Source organism: Pongo pygmaeus, chromosome 11 (genome assembly GCF_028885625.2).
Source record: "Pongo pygmaeus isolate AG05252 chromosome 11, NHGRI_mPonPyg2-v2.0_pri, whole genome shotgun sequence".
Lineage (NCBI taxonomy): Eukaryota > Metazoa > Chordata > Mammalia > Primates > Hominidae > Pongo > Pongo pygmaeus.
The window spans coordinates 81635528-81650257 of record NC_072384.2 but is presented as its reverse complement, the minus strand read 5'-3'; the positions used below and the strand labels follow the sequence as shown (position 1 = coordinate 81650257).

The 14730-nt window shown below is 36.7% G+C and overlaps 1 protein-coding gene across 3 annotated transcripts in view; it reads right to left on the bottom strand.

The window, feature by feature from the left end:
- ITPRID2 (ITPR interacting domain containing 2) overlaps window positions 1–14491 on the bottom strand; it is a 38746-nt gene extending 24255 nt beyond the window's left edge. For 2 of the 3 annotated variants that reach the window (XM_054477905.2, XM_054477904.2), the window contains exons 1-8: window positions 13949–14455; window positions 13566–13611; window positions 10148–10197; window positions 9254–9310; window positions 7288–7327; window positions 7095–7193; window positions 5291–5499; window positions 3718–4418 (exon numbers count right to left, since the gene is read on the bottom strand). In XM_054477905.2, coding sequence (XP_054333880.1) covers window positions 3718–4418; window positions 5291–5499; window positions 7095–7193; window positions 7288–7327; window positions 9254–9310; window positions 10148–10197; window positions 13566–13611; window positions 13949–14159 — 1413 coding nt within the window. In that variant the 5' untranslated portion in view covers window positions 14160–14455. Of the gene's footprint in view, window positions 1–3717; window positions 4419–5290; window positions 5500–7094; window positions 7194–7287; window positions 7328–9253; window positions 9311–10147; window positions 10198–13565; window positions 13612–13948 lie in introns of all 3 variants that reach the window. The other variant, XM_054477903.1, reaches the window with a different exon arrangement.
- Window positions 14492–14730: the final 239 nt, after the last annotated feature.

The window sequence follows — 14730 nt, the reverse complement described above, 5'->3', positions numbered from 1 at the left end:
CATTTGTAAAGGGAAGAAACTAGAAAATGAATTAAAGTATCTCTTTCCATACCAGTTTATTCTATAAATTACTTGCAAATGTTTATCTTAAACAAATACTATCGAGTTTTACACGTACACACAAAAATATCATTTATTTTTACTGTCAGGTAAATCTTTTTTTAATAAAAATTAACTAAGGTCTTTTAGGTAAATATCAAATAAGAAAATAGTGGTTAATTGGGCTTTAGAGTAGCAGATATCTGTGCATGTCATAGGTTAGAGTTCATATTCCAGAGCAGGCTTATCTTCAAAACATATACAGTTACATTTAAAAGGCCAAAGGAACAACTTAATTATCTGTCAGATATCTGATTGATGTGGGATTATTTTAACTCAGACCAATAAACATAGAAAAATCCTGAAACAGCTAAAAATGAGTAGTCAAGTACATTAGTTAAATCAATAATTAGTATGAAGACACGATTAGAAACAGTTACTAACACATCAGTAGCTTAAAAAACATTATGTGTATATCCAATAATGGTTATATTTAAATAAAAATTCATTTATAGGTCAAGAAGACCACACAATCAACTGCTTACAGAAATGCTGAGATAAAAGTTCTCCTTCTTAAGTTTTTCCTTTACATCTAAAAGATGAACATCTGCTTGAAAAGGATCATTTTGGTTTAACTTGTGAATCATTCACACTACTAATCTATGGCTTCAGAGAGTTACCATGACGTATTCAAAATAAGCCATTCAAGAAGAACACAAGAATTAATGAAGCAAGTCATATGGAAGAATTAGAAATTCAAGAATAGGGTTTAATAACTTTTTATAAACAGTTATAGGCTTGGTGCGGTGGCTCACACCTGTAATCCCAGCACTTTGGGAGGCCGAGGTGATCAGATCACGAGGTCAGGAGTTTGAGACCAGCCTGGCCAACATAGTGAAACCCCATCTCTACTAAAAATACAAAAAATTAGCTGGGTGTGGTGGTATGTGCCTGTAATCCCAGCTACTCAGGAGATTGAGGCAGGAGTATCACATGAACCCAGGAGGCAGAGGTTGCAGTTAGCCAAGATTGCACCACTGCACTCCCGGGCGACAATGCGAGACTCCGCCTCAAAAAAAAAAAAAAAGAAAAACAGAAACATCGTTATAAACATTCATAACTATTTTAAATAGTCTACAAGACACTTTATAAGGCAAGTTGACTTTTAACTGAAAGTCTCTGGCCTTTTCTTTTTCTAACATAAGAAATAGACACTTTCATTGTACCAGGCCAGGATCAGTCTCATCATCTATTTAGCTCTCTTTACATTTAAGTATTTTGTCTCTTTGCTTCTGGTGACTGTGGGATCTTACCTCCCGTCTCAGATGGATTAGGCAGCTTCATGCAGTCAACGTATCTGCAACATTTTCTCCTTCCTAGCTTCCCAAAGCAGCTCATGCTCAGATAATCTTTCTGAGAACTGATTTACTGAGACAGAGGGAGCTCTAACTTATATTTACTCACGGTTTTCACAAGAAAATTCCCAGCAAGAATCAAACCTCATGGAAAGAGGTCCAAAAGAAAAATAGTAACAAACTACACTGAATAGGATCTAAAAGTCAGTTTCAATAAGATTGTTCTCTTCATTTGTCAGTATGATTCAAGTGTTTGGGAGAAGAGGAAATTAAAGTTAACACATTATTTCCTTTCTTTATCCATTGTTCTACAAGCTCTCTTTAATGTTCCCTTAGGGATGAAAACACAATTCCAGGAGGTTTTTATCCATATTTTAAATATATCTGAAGACACATTATTTTCTTTAAAATTCCCCGTATTTACAATGTAGCTATGGTCGACCATAAATTCATTTAAAAAAAAAAAACTCCCATTATTCTTCCACCAATGCATGTAATCTTGTACTTCAAAAAAATGTTCACATCAATGCCACATTACTTTCTTCATTAACCTTTTTTGCCAGTAGAGGGGGCAAAAAAACCCCAGACTATCATTAAAGGTTAACTTGCCACAAAAGTACACCTAGCACTTTATACGTGTTTTAAAAACCAAATTTTGTGTATGGCATCTTAAAAAATTTTAAAAACTATAGTTTAGAATTCAGGAATTTTAGAAATTAAAAATGAACTTCCTTGACTTCTTTGAAGAGTGACTTACTTGAAAATATGAGTGTTGTTCATTCGGAGTCACCAATATCAGATTTGCAATTACCTAACATAATTTGTTGAGATCTTTATGCTCTGCTATTGTATTAAACAAGGAAATTAACTGCCATATCTAATTGTCATAGAAGAAGGGCCCTAATGGTAGGCAAAAATTTACACTTTAATTATGAGTGCTGGAACAAGTTTAGACCAAAACAAAGTCAAAAAGGAATCAGAGTGAAATAGAACAAACAGAGGTTTTAATGTAGTCATCACAGTCATCTTCCACAATCATTATGATGAGAAATAAATTATACCAGGAGGTAAAAAGATAGAAGAAATATAAATATATACAAAGAAATAAAAGAAAAAAGCTTAAAAGAAAATGTAAAATATTCCAAGGTGCTGCTCCTACTCCCTTTTTATTTCACTATTCAGTTGTAATTAAAGTATGAACAGACCACAAAAAAGGCAAAAATCTGTATCAGCAACTGAAATTTTACAATAAATGAAAAATCTTCACTAATGTGAGGGAGGGAGAGAGAGAGAGAGACACTCACCTAAGAGGACATTTATGAGCTGAATCAATTATTTCATTTTCTAATTCCTTAAAATAATGGTGTGTGATGTTAAAACTACTGTGAACTAGTACTAAAACGCATCTAATGTAATAAATTACAAAAGACAAATTGCGCATTATATAATTTACAGCCACAACTCTTCATCAGCATACATATGCCTCAGTTTCCTCATGTATAAAATGAGACCACTACTATGTGCCTCATAGACTGCAATGAAGTACTTCAAGAGCCAAGAACAGTGCCCAGCACAGGGTAGATGCTTGGTAAACATCAGTTTTCCTGCCCCAAGCTATTCAGCTCCTACTATTCAGAAGCAGTTTTAGCTGAACCTCATTCAAAATAAGTATCTTTTATCTTTTCCAATTAAAAATTTATGCTATCAGGTATATTACTCGACACAAATAACAAGTAACCAAACATTGGTCTTTTGGGCTTGCAGAAATCCTAGTCAGTGGCCTTTCAAACCTGCTTATTCGAGGGTCCCTATCCTCCCCATGCAGGTACGTAATATCTTCATGTTCTTTCCAGTCATATAACAAGAACTATCCCCAAAGCCTTCTTCACAGGTCCTTACCGCTGAGATATGTTAAGAAAAGCTTGCCCAAAGGCATACAGTCATTCAGTGGCAGACAAAACTCAAATCCCCATTTGATTTCAAAGCCTGTGTTTCTATTATGCAATACTGCTTTGAATTTAAATATACTCTCTTAGGGCTTTCTTGAGCACCAAAATCTTACCCTTGAGAGAGAAAAGAGGGTTAAGGTTCAAATATCAACTAGTGGATAAAGATCTGGAGGAGTTACTGAACTGTCCCATTACCTCAACATCACATAATCCTGAGACCCATTCTTGGTTTGTGAAACATAAACCTGGAAAGTCAAAATTAGGATAAATTTTTCTAGTATAAATCTATTAGCTACCTCTCATTTTATAAGCATTTTTGGTACTTTTTTTCCTAGTCTGCAACTTGAAACCAGTCTCAGTAATTTTTTACCTACCTCTTCCATTTCGAAGGAGTCCTTCTGCTGTGTCATTATATTTCTTATGGATGGTATTGTCAGTGGTGCACAAGGCTCTTTTTCAGGTGTGGATATATGGACACTTTTCAGCTCACTGCTATTTTCTAGCTCACTGTGGCTGGATATGTTGAAATCACTATCTAATTTGGATTCTACAATACCAGATTCCTCACCCAGTTTACTCTCATGACTTTGAGTTTCTTTACTTTGTTCATTTTCAGTTCCTTGGTTAAAATTACTATTTGCTTCATCAGAAATTCTATCACTATCAGCATTCTCCGTAACAGTTGCTGAACTACCAGAGACTTCTTCTTTAACTGTAGCCAACATAGAAGATGACTCTTTCTTCTTTATAATTTTTTGAGACTTTTGATCGTTTTTACTGCCACTTTCTTCAATCACTGAAACATTTAGAATCTTTCCTTTTTCAGCTGATGGAGAAGGACTACTACTTTCTCCTTTCTCTGTTTTATCAACACATAAATTCAGTTTTGAGAGTGTTTTCATTAAACGATTTGCAGTGTTACTTCGAGTTAAAGGTGGAGGTGAGTCTGTCTCCTTGTTAGAGGTCACTGAGGACATACTTCCAATTCTCTGCAGGGGAGTCCCAGAGACTTGGGAATATAAAGAAGAAAATGCATTGGCCACAGTAGTAAGCACTTCAATTTGACGAAAACGGCCTACCAAAAGAAACAATATTAATTATATGTTTATATTTATATATATACATACACATATATTAAATGGATATTATTGTTTAGAATTCCAAAAACTACACTTAGATCACAAAGATTATAAAACCCTATTTTTTCCTCATCTAACACTTAAACCTCCTCTACATTCACTGGGTGGGAAGAAGGAGCGAGATTTTTACTCTAAACACTAGAATTTGTATTTTTAAAAAATCAGAAATAAGCACAAAGCATAATGGCAACACTGAATAAAGCAGAAAGAACTAGCTATTGAATCCACAGTTGTGATTCTATTCTTAAGTCTTGAACTCCATTAAGACTCTTTCAAAATTCTCCTAAGAAAATGCATGTAAGCATATATTTTATACCTAATTTGCAGGGGGAGGGATTTATTAATCTCTTAAAACTGATCCATGAACAATGCAGGATTGGAATCCTATTTTTGGAATCTTTGGCTAACAGAAAGAAAATAAGCAAAGATATGAGTGAAACTGATCAAATTAGCCAGACTAGTTCCTGAAATAGACTGACTTCATTTAAGATTAACAAGGCTCCTCTCCTACTTCTTTTCTTCTTGAATAAAAGCAATCTGTAGATAACAATAAGGTTCTGCAAATAAGTTATGGTAACACTTGAGTCACGAATTGGGGAGGAGGGGAAAAACGGCAAATTAACCACTATAAATAGAGTAATAAAATAGCTTAATTTTAATTTTAACATGTAAAAATGGCTTTTGTGTTAATCAATCTCTTTACCTTCCAGTGCTATTCCTGAAAATTATTAAGGCTTTAAAATAAGACCATCTTGCTGTAGATGCTATAATTTAAGAAAATAATATGCCTAACGCTTAAAAATCTTACTTGTTAAAGCATAATTTGGGTTTTCTACTTCCATCCGTTGCATCTGAGCACTCAAAAATACTTTAATATCTATCCCTTTGGCAAAGGATGATGAATTAAAAAATCTGGAAGGAATTTTAGAAGCAATATCTGGTTCATCACGTCCAAATCCAAGATTATAAAGAATTTCTTCAGGATCTTCCTCATAAAGTTCCAACAATTCTGAAACACTACAAAAAAAGGGGGCAAAAAAGGAAACATGAAAATATAAAATAAATTGATAGTCCACACCACATTATAAATGAATACATATTACTGATTTCCTGTGATAAAATCTTTTTTCTCAGCTTCTGTTCTGGAAACCATTATTTATTTTACCATGTTTACACATGTGTACTGAGGAATAAATAGCCCTTATAAAGGGTTCATTGTCTCAAGTTGCTAGAGTTGCAGAAAAGAGCTAATCCCAAAGAACACAGTCAGAGACTCCCTACGTGATTCCTCACCTTATTTTTTTTGTCATTTTACGAGATTCCCTGTAAAGCAGCTAAAACAAGTAGAAGACAGATGATGAAGAATAAGGAATAAACAGATTAAAGAAGAAATGAAAAGGAACTGAGGGAACTGAGGGACATTTTGTGAAACTTGAGCTTTTCTGCTATCCTTGTCCTAGGAGTGGCAATTGTCCTAGGAGGAACAATAAAGATAACAAGCTGATTTCAGAGAAGTGAGGGAGGAGCTTACTTTCAACTTCTCTCCAACCACTTCCACTCAGGAAGTAGGAGGAGTAAGCTACAGAGAGTGTGGGTTACACGAAGGTAACTACTCTAATCCTATTGGGAATTAAATATTTAGTATCCCTTCTCTCTCATACCAGTGATAATCCAAGCTTTCTAAGACTCACTGAAGAAAACAGGAAAGTTAGAGATGGAACTTCAACAGAGACACACTTCAACTTGTTTCAGAGAAAATGCTCAGATTCTAATATTATAATTTGGGTAACAGTTTAAACTGGATTCCATAGGCACATGCACTGATGTATTTTAATATACTGTGTGTGCGGGCGGGGGAGGGGCAAGGGTATTTTTTTGTTTGGTTTTTTTGAGACAGCATCTCACTCTGTCACCCAAGTTGAAATGGAGTGGCACAATTATAGCTCACTGCAGCCTCAACCTCCTGGGTACCACTTCAGCCTTCCAAGTGGCTGTGACTACAGGTGGATCCCACCAAAAAACCCAGCTAATTTTTGCATTTTTTGTAAAGACAGGGTTTCGCCGTTTCGCCATATTGCTCAGGCTGGTCTTGAATTCCTGAGCTCAAGTAATCCACCCACCTTGACACTCCAAAGCACGGGGATTACCGGTGTCAGCCACTGTGCCTGGCTATACTATATATTTGAAAGATCTTTGGTTTAATATGTTGAAAAAAAGTATGCTTAAATATCAAGCTGTAACTTAGAAAAATTTATTCTGATTTTTGTGTCAGAGTTAACTCAAGTCCTTAACAATGAATTTTGGTTCCCTACAACTACAAGTTACTCCGCTATGGAGTTCCTCTTTCAGGCTGTTGAGAGGGCTCAAAATACTCATTTATGGATTCCAGCAGCAGTATAAGCCTATTTGTTGCTTTTTATTTAATCTCAAAGTAAAACAAAACAAAACAAAACAAAACAAAAAGCTCCTATCAGTTGTGCTGGTCCAGGAAACACTCTTTTCGTGTTCTTTCTGATTTCATATGATCAAGGTCAAATCCAAGATTGAAAAAATGATAAGAGTAGGTCATCTATAACACAATGTAATTCCAACACAATTTCAGAATAAGTTACCTTGAAACTGTCCCACTACTTTTCCCAGATCCAGTGGAATTCATACTTCTCCCTTTCTGATGAAACTGTAATCTTCTCTCTTTGGCCAAGATATTATTGCTACAAACAAAATCAGATTATATAAAACTTTCTAACTTTATTTTCATTAATGGTCTTCATTTTTTAAAAGAAATAGAACAAAACAGCTCCATACCAGTTTTCAATTTGAGCATCACTTTCATGGAGGTGGTTGGCTACAGGTAAAAACAATAAACGTAGAGCACAATTGTTAGTAGGACTATAACTACTACGATACAATTATCAAGAAATCAAATTACCTACAATATTAGAATTAAATGCCTAATATATTAAACGCTTATCTTGGTCCACTAAATCTGCATTATTAAAAGTGATATACAGATAGATAAGAACAGGGCCAGGAGCTTTTGAAGGGTGTTTTTGTGTTTTGGTAACATAAAACTAACTACTCTCACTTGAGTGCTTAAAATAAAAAAACGTATAGGGAACCAGTTAAATTTCTTTAACAGGTTAGAAATAAGTAATGAGGAAGATACATACCATATATGTGGTACTAATTATTAAATTTAAAAGCTATTAATGAATAATATCTTAAGGGGAAAACATGATTTAACATTAAGTGTGGCAATAGTATACGTCAATTTCTAATGTGGATTTTTTTTAAGGTTATAACTGATTTTTCACACATATAACTTGAAAACTTCTACTTATTTCAACATAAATTTTCTTTTAAAAATTGCCTTTCAACTTCATGATAGAACTTTAGCTTAAAGTTCTAAACAGATAAGTGTTAATGTTTAAAGTTAAATTTATTCATTTAACCTTTATAGACAAATACAAAGAATAAAATTAATTATAAACACATCTATTTCAGCACACATGAATTGCTTTTCATTTCTGATCTACAAAGTTATGACAATTTTGTGTTTCTTTGTCCATCCACCAGAAAGGTGCCTAACTCACAGCACTCAGTATTTACTTAGTGAATGGTAATAGCCTTGAAATAATTTTCAGTAAAACAACGTAATAGATTTACTCTTTCATGAGACTCCTTTTTAGGTTCTGGTTTCCAATAAAATCATTCAATATTATCAAACTACCAAGGCAAATATCAAAAGTGCAAAGTGCATTTTAATAATGGATTGACAACATGTTCAATTGTACTGACTGGGAAGCAGTAAGTTTAAGCTCTTTATAGAGCTTGAAGGTATACGAACAGAAATAATAAGAACTAATATATTCGCATATTCCAGAGTTTTAAATGTTAGAAGGTTCTAAATAAGTAATTTACCTTACAGATGCATTTAAAACAGGAAAAAATCAAGGATATTAAATTCAATGTATAAATTCACTATTCATCAACTTGTAAGCTTTAAAGATTTTTTTAAAATCCTTGTTTTTTTAAAAAAGAACACATTAATAACTGAGCTATACAGCTATGAATAATCTATTCAATTTGATCAATGAGCTATAAAATAGTTTTTAAAATACCAGTAAAATAATTAAAAATTCTTAATTTTTTGTACAAGAAAGCTTTATTATAAATCTACTGGAAAACATTACATAACTTGTAAAAACTTTTAAATAGCACAACACACTTTTTAAAATCTGATGCTTTCTGGAATAAACACCACCATGATTTCTAATAAAATTCTATTAGCTCTGCTATTTTGTCTTTCCCCTTTAATCTTCTAAAAATCAGGAAAACGGGGAAAAGACAGGAGATACTTAAATGCAAAGAGAAAGACAAGCTGCAGCTGTAAGTATGACATAAGTCTATTTCGTACTAAAAATAAGCTTCAATTTCGTTTTCCCATGTATAAATATTTAAGCGTCCTTCCTTTTTCAGGACAATTCTTCCCTCAGTTATATTACCACGGTTTGTTACAAACTGTTCCTTTAAGCATTTAGTCCAAGAAAGACAGATGGACACTTCACATGGTTTTTCAGAGTCATCCCTACATGTATCCTACAGACTACGACTAGATTATTAACAAAGAAAGGTAATGTGAAATGTGCCTGAGCCATTTTCAAGACCTTTAAATTTAGCTTGAAGATCATAAACCTGAAAGCATTCAGCTTTCTCTTTTTTTTTTAATTTGAAAACTACACAAAAATACAGTTCTTCCAAACAAACATACCTTCAGCTCCCAATGACAAATCATCTTCAAAACTTCCTCCATTTCTCACAAGCACACCTGAAAGACACATCTGAAAACTCATCCTGGTGTTCTGTTCCTCCCCACCCTCATATAAAATCACTGTTTTAGTTAAATTCACCCAGCAAAATATCTTATACAGTAAAATGTTTCAGACTTGAATGTACTCAGACATTATTCTGATTATATAACTTCAAGAAGCAGGTATAAGCTTTTACTTTAACGTAACATAAACATGTTTACTTTTCCAGCAACATAGAGTTCTCAGAAGCCAACCTATAGGCTGTTATAAACTTATATTTTTGAAGATGTTCAATCAGACTACATACCAAGGGTTTCATGGAAAACCAGATCCTGGAGCAAATATTCTTCTTATCCATCTCATGTTAAGTCAGGAGCTGGATTTTCCTGACACCGTAAATGTTTTTTTATATGCCTTGCCACTGCCTGCACATGCTTGTTGTACTTTGAACTTTAGAATTCTGTCTTGAACAGGTGGTAAAATTTTAGGTGTGGCAATTTCAGTAAATGTAATCAGCAAAGAAATGCTGCACGAAAGTTGACTCAACTTTTGTTCACTCAATAAGTATTTTCCTTATATTTGCATATCATATATTCATATTTAATTAGTCTTTATAATATCTAACTGGACAATAAAGAGGTAAGTTCCACATTGTGAAAAGGCTAGGCAATTTGCTTAAACTCCCTACTGTTTTACGGTTTATAACAAAGTTTCTCCATTTTGCTTCTAGCTCAGAATAGCATATATTATAAACATGAATATCACTTTTATAAGTCATATATACACTTTTACCCAGAGGACAAAGAAGTAGAACTGTCATAAAGAACAGATTTAGAAAGGCAATCTTCTCTTACCCTTGAGTGTACTACTGCTTTGTTCATCCAGTGAGGCTCCCAAAGGTGTACTGAAACCATATAAACGTATAAGCCTTAGTCTTGTGAAAGGCTATTTGCAAAGTTGTCATTACACAGCCTTACTTAAAGAGTTATAGCTCAATAAGCTTCTAATCACAGTTAAACTCTCCTCCAAAAACACACAAGGAATGCAAGTAGATTACATAAGTAATATTCACTAACTAAGCAAATACCTGTCATCAAGTCAGCTCAGCAGGAATGATTTAATCATGTCTGATGTGCCAACAATTAGGGGCAAAAATGGCAATGACAAATGATGTGAATTGGCATTTTTCTTTGCAAAAAAGAGAGAATGACTGACAATAAGCATTAAGAAAATGTCTGTTCTTCTCAACCCCTTCCATCAAAAAAGAAAACAGAACTAGAAGAAAACAAATCTTCAGTCACAGGTAACCTAACCTTAATAAAATTAAAAAGTGAAGAGTAGTTGGAAATGAGGCCCAACAGTTTCCTTAAACCTCATCTGTTAATCTATCACTAGCATTTCAGAGCATCACCTAGTGCCTCCCCCTTGCCCCAACAACTATCTTTTTCTTTATATAAATGTAGAAGCTTGAGATTCACTTTCTGTTTTTAAGCTAAAAAATACATATATTCTTCATTTAACTGAAAATTACTAAAAAGTTGACTTGAGAATCAACATTAAGATTAGCCATTGCTAAAATTTTTTCATTCTTGTAATTCAAATACAGATGAAATATCTTTTCTTCACATACAAAAATAAACACTTTTAATTCTCTGAAACCAAGTTATAGTACGAAACACATTGTTTTATATTGTAGGGTCTGTTTTGTGATACAAACCTTTCTTCAGTAACAATTTATACCTGTTAAAAATTCACGAGACATGGGATCAATCATGAAAATATCAGTTTCAAGGAAATGTTACTGAAATGCCAATTAAAGATTAAAACTTTCTAAAAGTATACTAACAATGGCAGCTCTTTAAAACTTAGTGCTTTTGAAATGTAAAAGAATCACAAGCAATTACCATAAATATATTAATAAAAGCTTTAATCTATTTTTTGCATATATTTTAATAAAATTCTAATGTATGTCTTTAAAAAGTCATCCTTCCCTGATGGCTGCTTTCTTGGATGTAAACATTGTATTACTCTGTCCACAGATGTCTCTACTGGTCTATGCACTAACAGAAAATGGTAGATAAGCAGAGTAACAGGAATCCTCCTTCGAAAACAAATATCTTACTTTTATAGTTGCTCCCTTCCAAATTCTATCAAAATCTCTATCATTTCTTAAATGTTAATTCAAGCAGTTTTTACTTAGTCCCCCCACAAATGGTTATCAAAATAAAGACTCCCTTTAAGGAAAGAAAACACGGTATCTTTATTCAGGATATGGACGGCACTAAGAAACAAAGACTATTTGAGAACTTATCAAGTGGGTAAAATGCTGTCTTCAGGTCATTTGTACACAATAAACAAAATACATAGATGCCCAACTCTGAGAAGGAACTTGAGTTGCTATTTAAAACGAAAATACAGATGCAACATATCCTAAGTCGAATCTGTGATAATATAGCTAAGATTAAAAGACTACTTGTTCTAGCTTTCCTGGATACAAATGAATGCCACTCGTGTAGAATAGGTGCAACTGTAGGAACAAGAAGGAAATCCATGAGAGAAGGAGCAGCAGACTACAGAATCTGCCCACATAAATCAGTATTGGCAACAAAACTTCTGAAATTGTCAGGGATTGACTGTGCCCTGGTGAATGTCAACATTTGCCTACTGCATTTGTCTCAAAAAAGATGCACTTATTTACTGTCTAATTGATAGGATCTCTTACACAATCTTAAATCCTATATGTCATTAAACTATAGTGTGATTCTTCTCTTGTTAATTTTTAAAATTCTTTTGAATATGCACTTGAATTTAAACAATAAAACATTATAAATGTATTTGTAATGCTAAACCTATTTTAAGAAACCTAAAGTAAGTCAATACTGTACTTAGGACTGTATTTAAATAAAGAGTCAGATTGGAGGCTTTAAAAGACTTAAGTAAAAGTAACAAAACAACTTCTCAGACATATTTCTAAGAGGAAACCTGAAAGATACTAGTTTCATCAGATCTCACCCAAAAGGTCCTGAACATGTATATTCAAAATTTCAAGCTTTTAAATTATAGACTATTTTAGTATTTAACAATTAAATGAACCAGTAGCACATTAATACAATTTCTTGATCCATACTTTGAGTGAAGTAACTAATATCTAAGGCTTATCTGAAAACGGGGAGATTGATTTACAGCTAGATTGTAAATCTGGGGTCCAAGGATTTCAAGCAGTGTATTTGCCTCTGTGCATCTTTAAAGAGAAGTTATTCCATATATGTCATCATATTTCAGAAGGGTCTATGACACTTCCAATAAAGGGTACGAGTTCTGTAATAAAGAGCGTTCAATAAGGTTCCAGTCGATTCATCAAAACAAGGCTTTAATATCATGGTAGCCAATATCTTGTCTGTCTTTAGAGGAGGCAAACTGGCATATGAATCACTTTCTACAATAAAACAAAACAAACTACCCTAACTCTAATATTTGAACAAAATATTAAGAAAGTCTAAATTGAAAAGGCAAAACTATGCTCGAAAGCAAACATCAACAAAAGTTTAAAGGCTACATTCCTGATTTTACAACTAGCAAATAAACTGGAAAAAATAAGAAACAAGTACATTTTGCTGTAGTCAGATTTACTTGCAACATGATTCATCTCCTCTGTATTTTATCAAACATTTTTGTACCAGTTGCCAAAGCATGTAATTAAACAGATTTATGCAGTCTGAATGCTTTTAAAAGTTCTATTCCCTGAGAATTCCAGTGCCATCTGACGATTCCATGTTCAAGAAGTAAACTATAAGTACAAAGTTAGCTAGTTTTAATAGCTCCCCAAACAGAAATAAAATTAAAGCCCATTTAGTGTAGTTGGTAAATTAAACTCGTCTAAAACACATTTGAAAGGAAAATGATTCCGTGCCAGTTGTACAGATGCCAAAACTAAAGCAAAATAAAATATCCTGTGAGATGTGAGAATTCTTTCAAATAAAAACAGAACAAATACGGCATGATTATCTGTTTTGGATTTCTGATCTCTGATGCTAACACGATGCGTTAGCAGCTCAAGTTTAACTGTAAAGTCAACACGGTCACCAAATAATCAGCGGTCACAGCACTTCCATTTCTAATCGCTTAGAGGAGGAAGCTATCCGCCGGCTCACTTTCCGGTTTGTAGCTTACAACGGTCGCGGGACCCACAGGGACGCGGCCCGAGTGGCTCTGCTCCGGCGTCCCGTCCGCACGGATCTCCCCCGGGACGCGGGCGGGCCAGGGAGCACTCACCGGCAGTCCTTGAGCCATATCGCGATCTTCTCGTTGGGCACGTTTCCTGGGGGTAGAGGGAGGGGACAGCACGTTACCACCCAGGAGCACTACGACGGCGGGGTCACCCTGGACCCTCCCAAGTAGGAAAATCTACCACGGCAAATGTAGCCTAAGCGACACGTCTCAGTGTCCCTTGGCAGGGAAATCGGATGGCACCCAGTTGTCTGTGTTGACGCTGGGGGCGCCTCGTCCAGCGCGCGCGTTTGAAGGTCGGAAGTGTCCCCTCTCCCCTCGGCCTACCGTGCCCGAGGCTCTCCCAGAACTCGTGGCAGGCGCCCAGGGCGCACGAGACTCTCCCCAGCCCGCCAGCCTCCCCCCGGAGCCTGGCCGGGAGCACCGACCTCTTCCCTCCGCTGCCGGCAGCTGCGCGCCGGGGAGGTCCTCCTCCTCGTCCTCCTCCTCGTCCTGCGTCGTCGCTTCTGTGGACAGATCCTCCGTCTCCGACGCTTGCCAGGAGCTACGGCACTTGGCCCAGGCCTTCCTCCTGCGACTCGCCACTTGCCACTCCAGTTCCTCCTCCGCCTCCGCCGACGACGACAGGGGCCGATCCATGGCCGCACGGGGGGCTCCGCTACCCCAGCCGGACCCTGCGCGAGACACGGCGGCGGCGGGGACCCCCGCCCTTGCTGTCAGCGCCCGGCCGGGCAGGGGGCCCCGGGGAGCTGAAGCGGGCGCCGGAGGAGGAGGAGGAGGGGACAGGGAGGGAGGGAGGGAAGGAAGGGGAGGGAAGGGGCGGAGGGCCGGCGCTTCACATGAAGGCGGCCGGGCGCGGCGCGGGAGCGCTAGTGGCCCGAGGGAGCGCGGCTGGGAGCCGAGCGCCCGCCCGGCCCCTGCTCCCCACCCCCTGCCTGACGCGCCCCGGGCAGGCCGGCCGCTGCGCGTCTGCGCGCCTTCCCTCGGCGGCGGCCCACGCCCCCTTCCGGCCGGGGGCGCGCGGGGCGCGGTAGGGCGGGGCGCGCCCGGCGCGGCGCGCGCCCGGCGCGGCGCGGAGCAGGCCAGCCCCCCACTGCTGCCTGCGAATGGGCGAGATTAGTTTGTTAATAACCTTTGTTCCTCTCCTCCTCCTCCTCCCTCACCCAAAAATAGAAAGAAAGTGGGGAGGTCAAGTATCACAAAACGACCC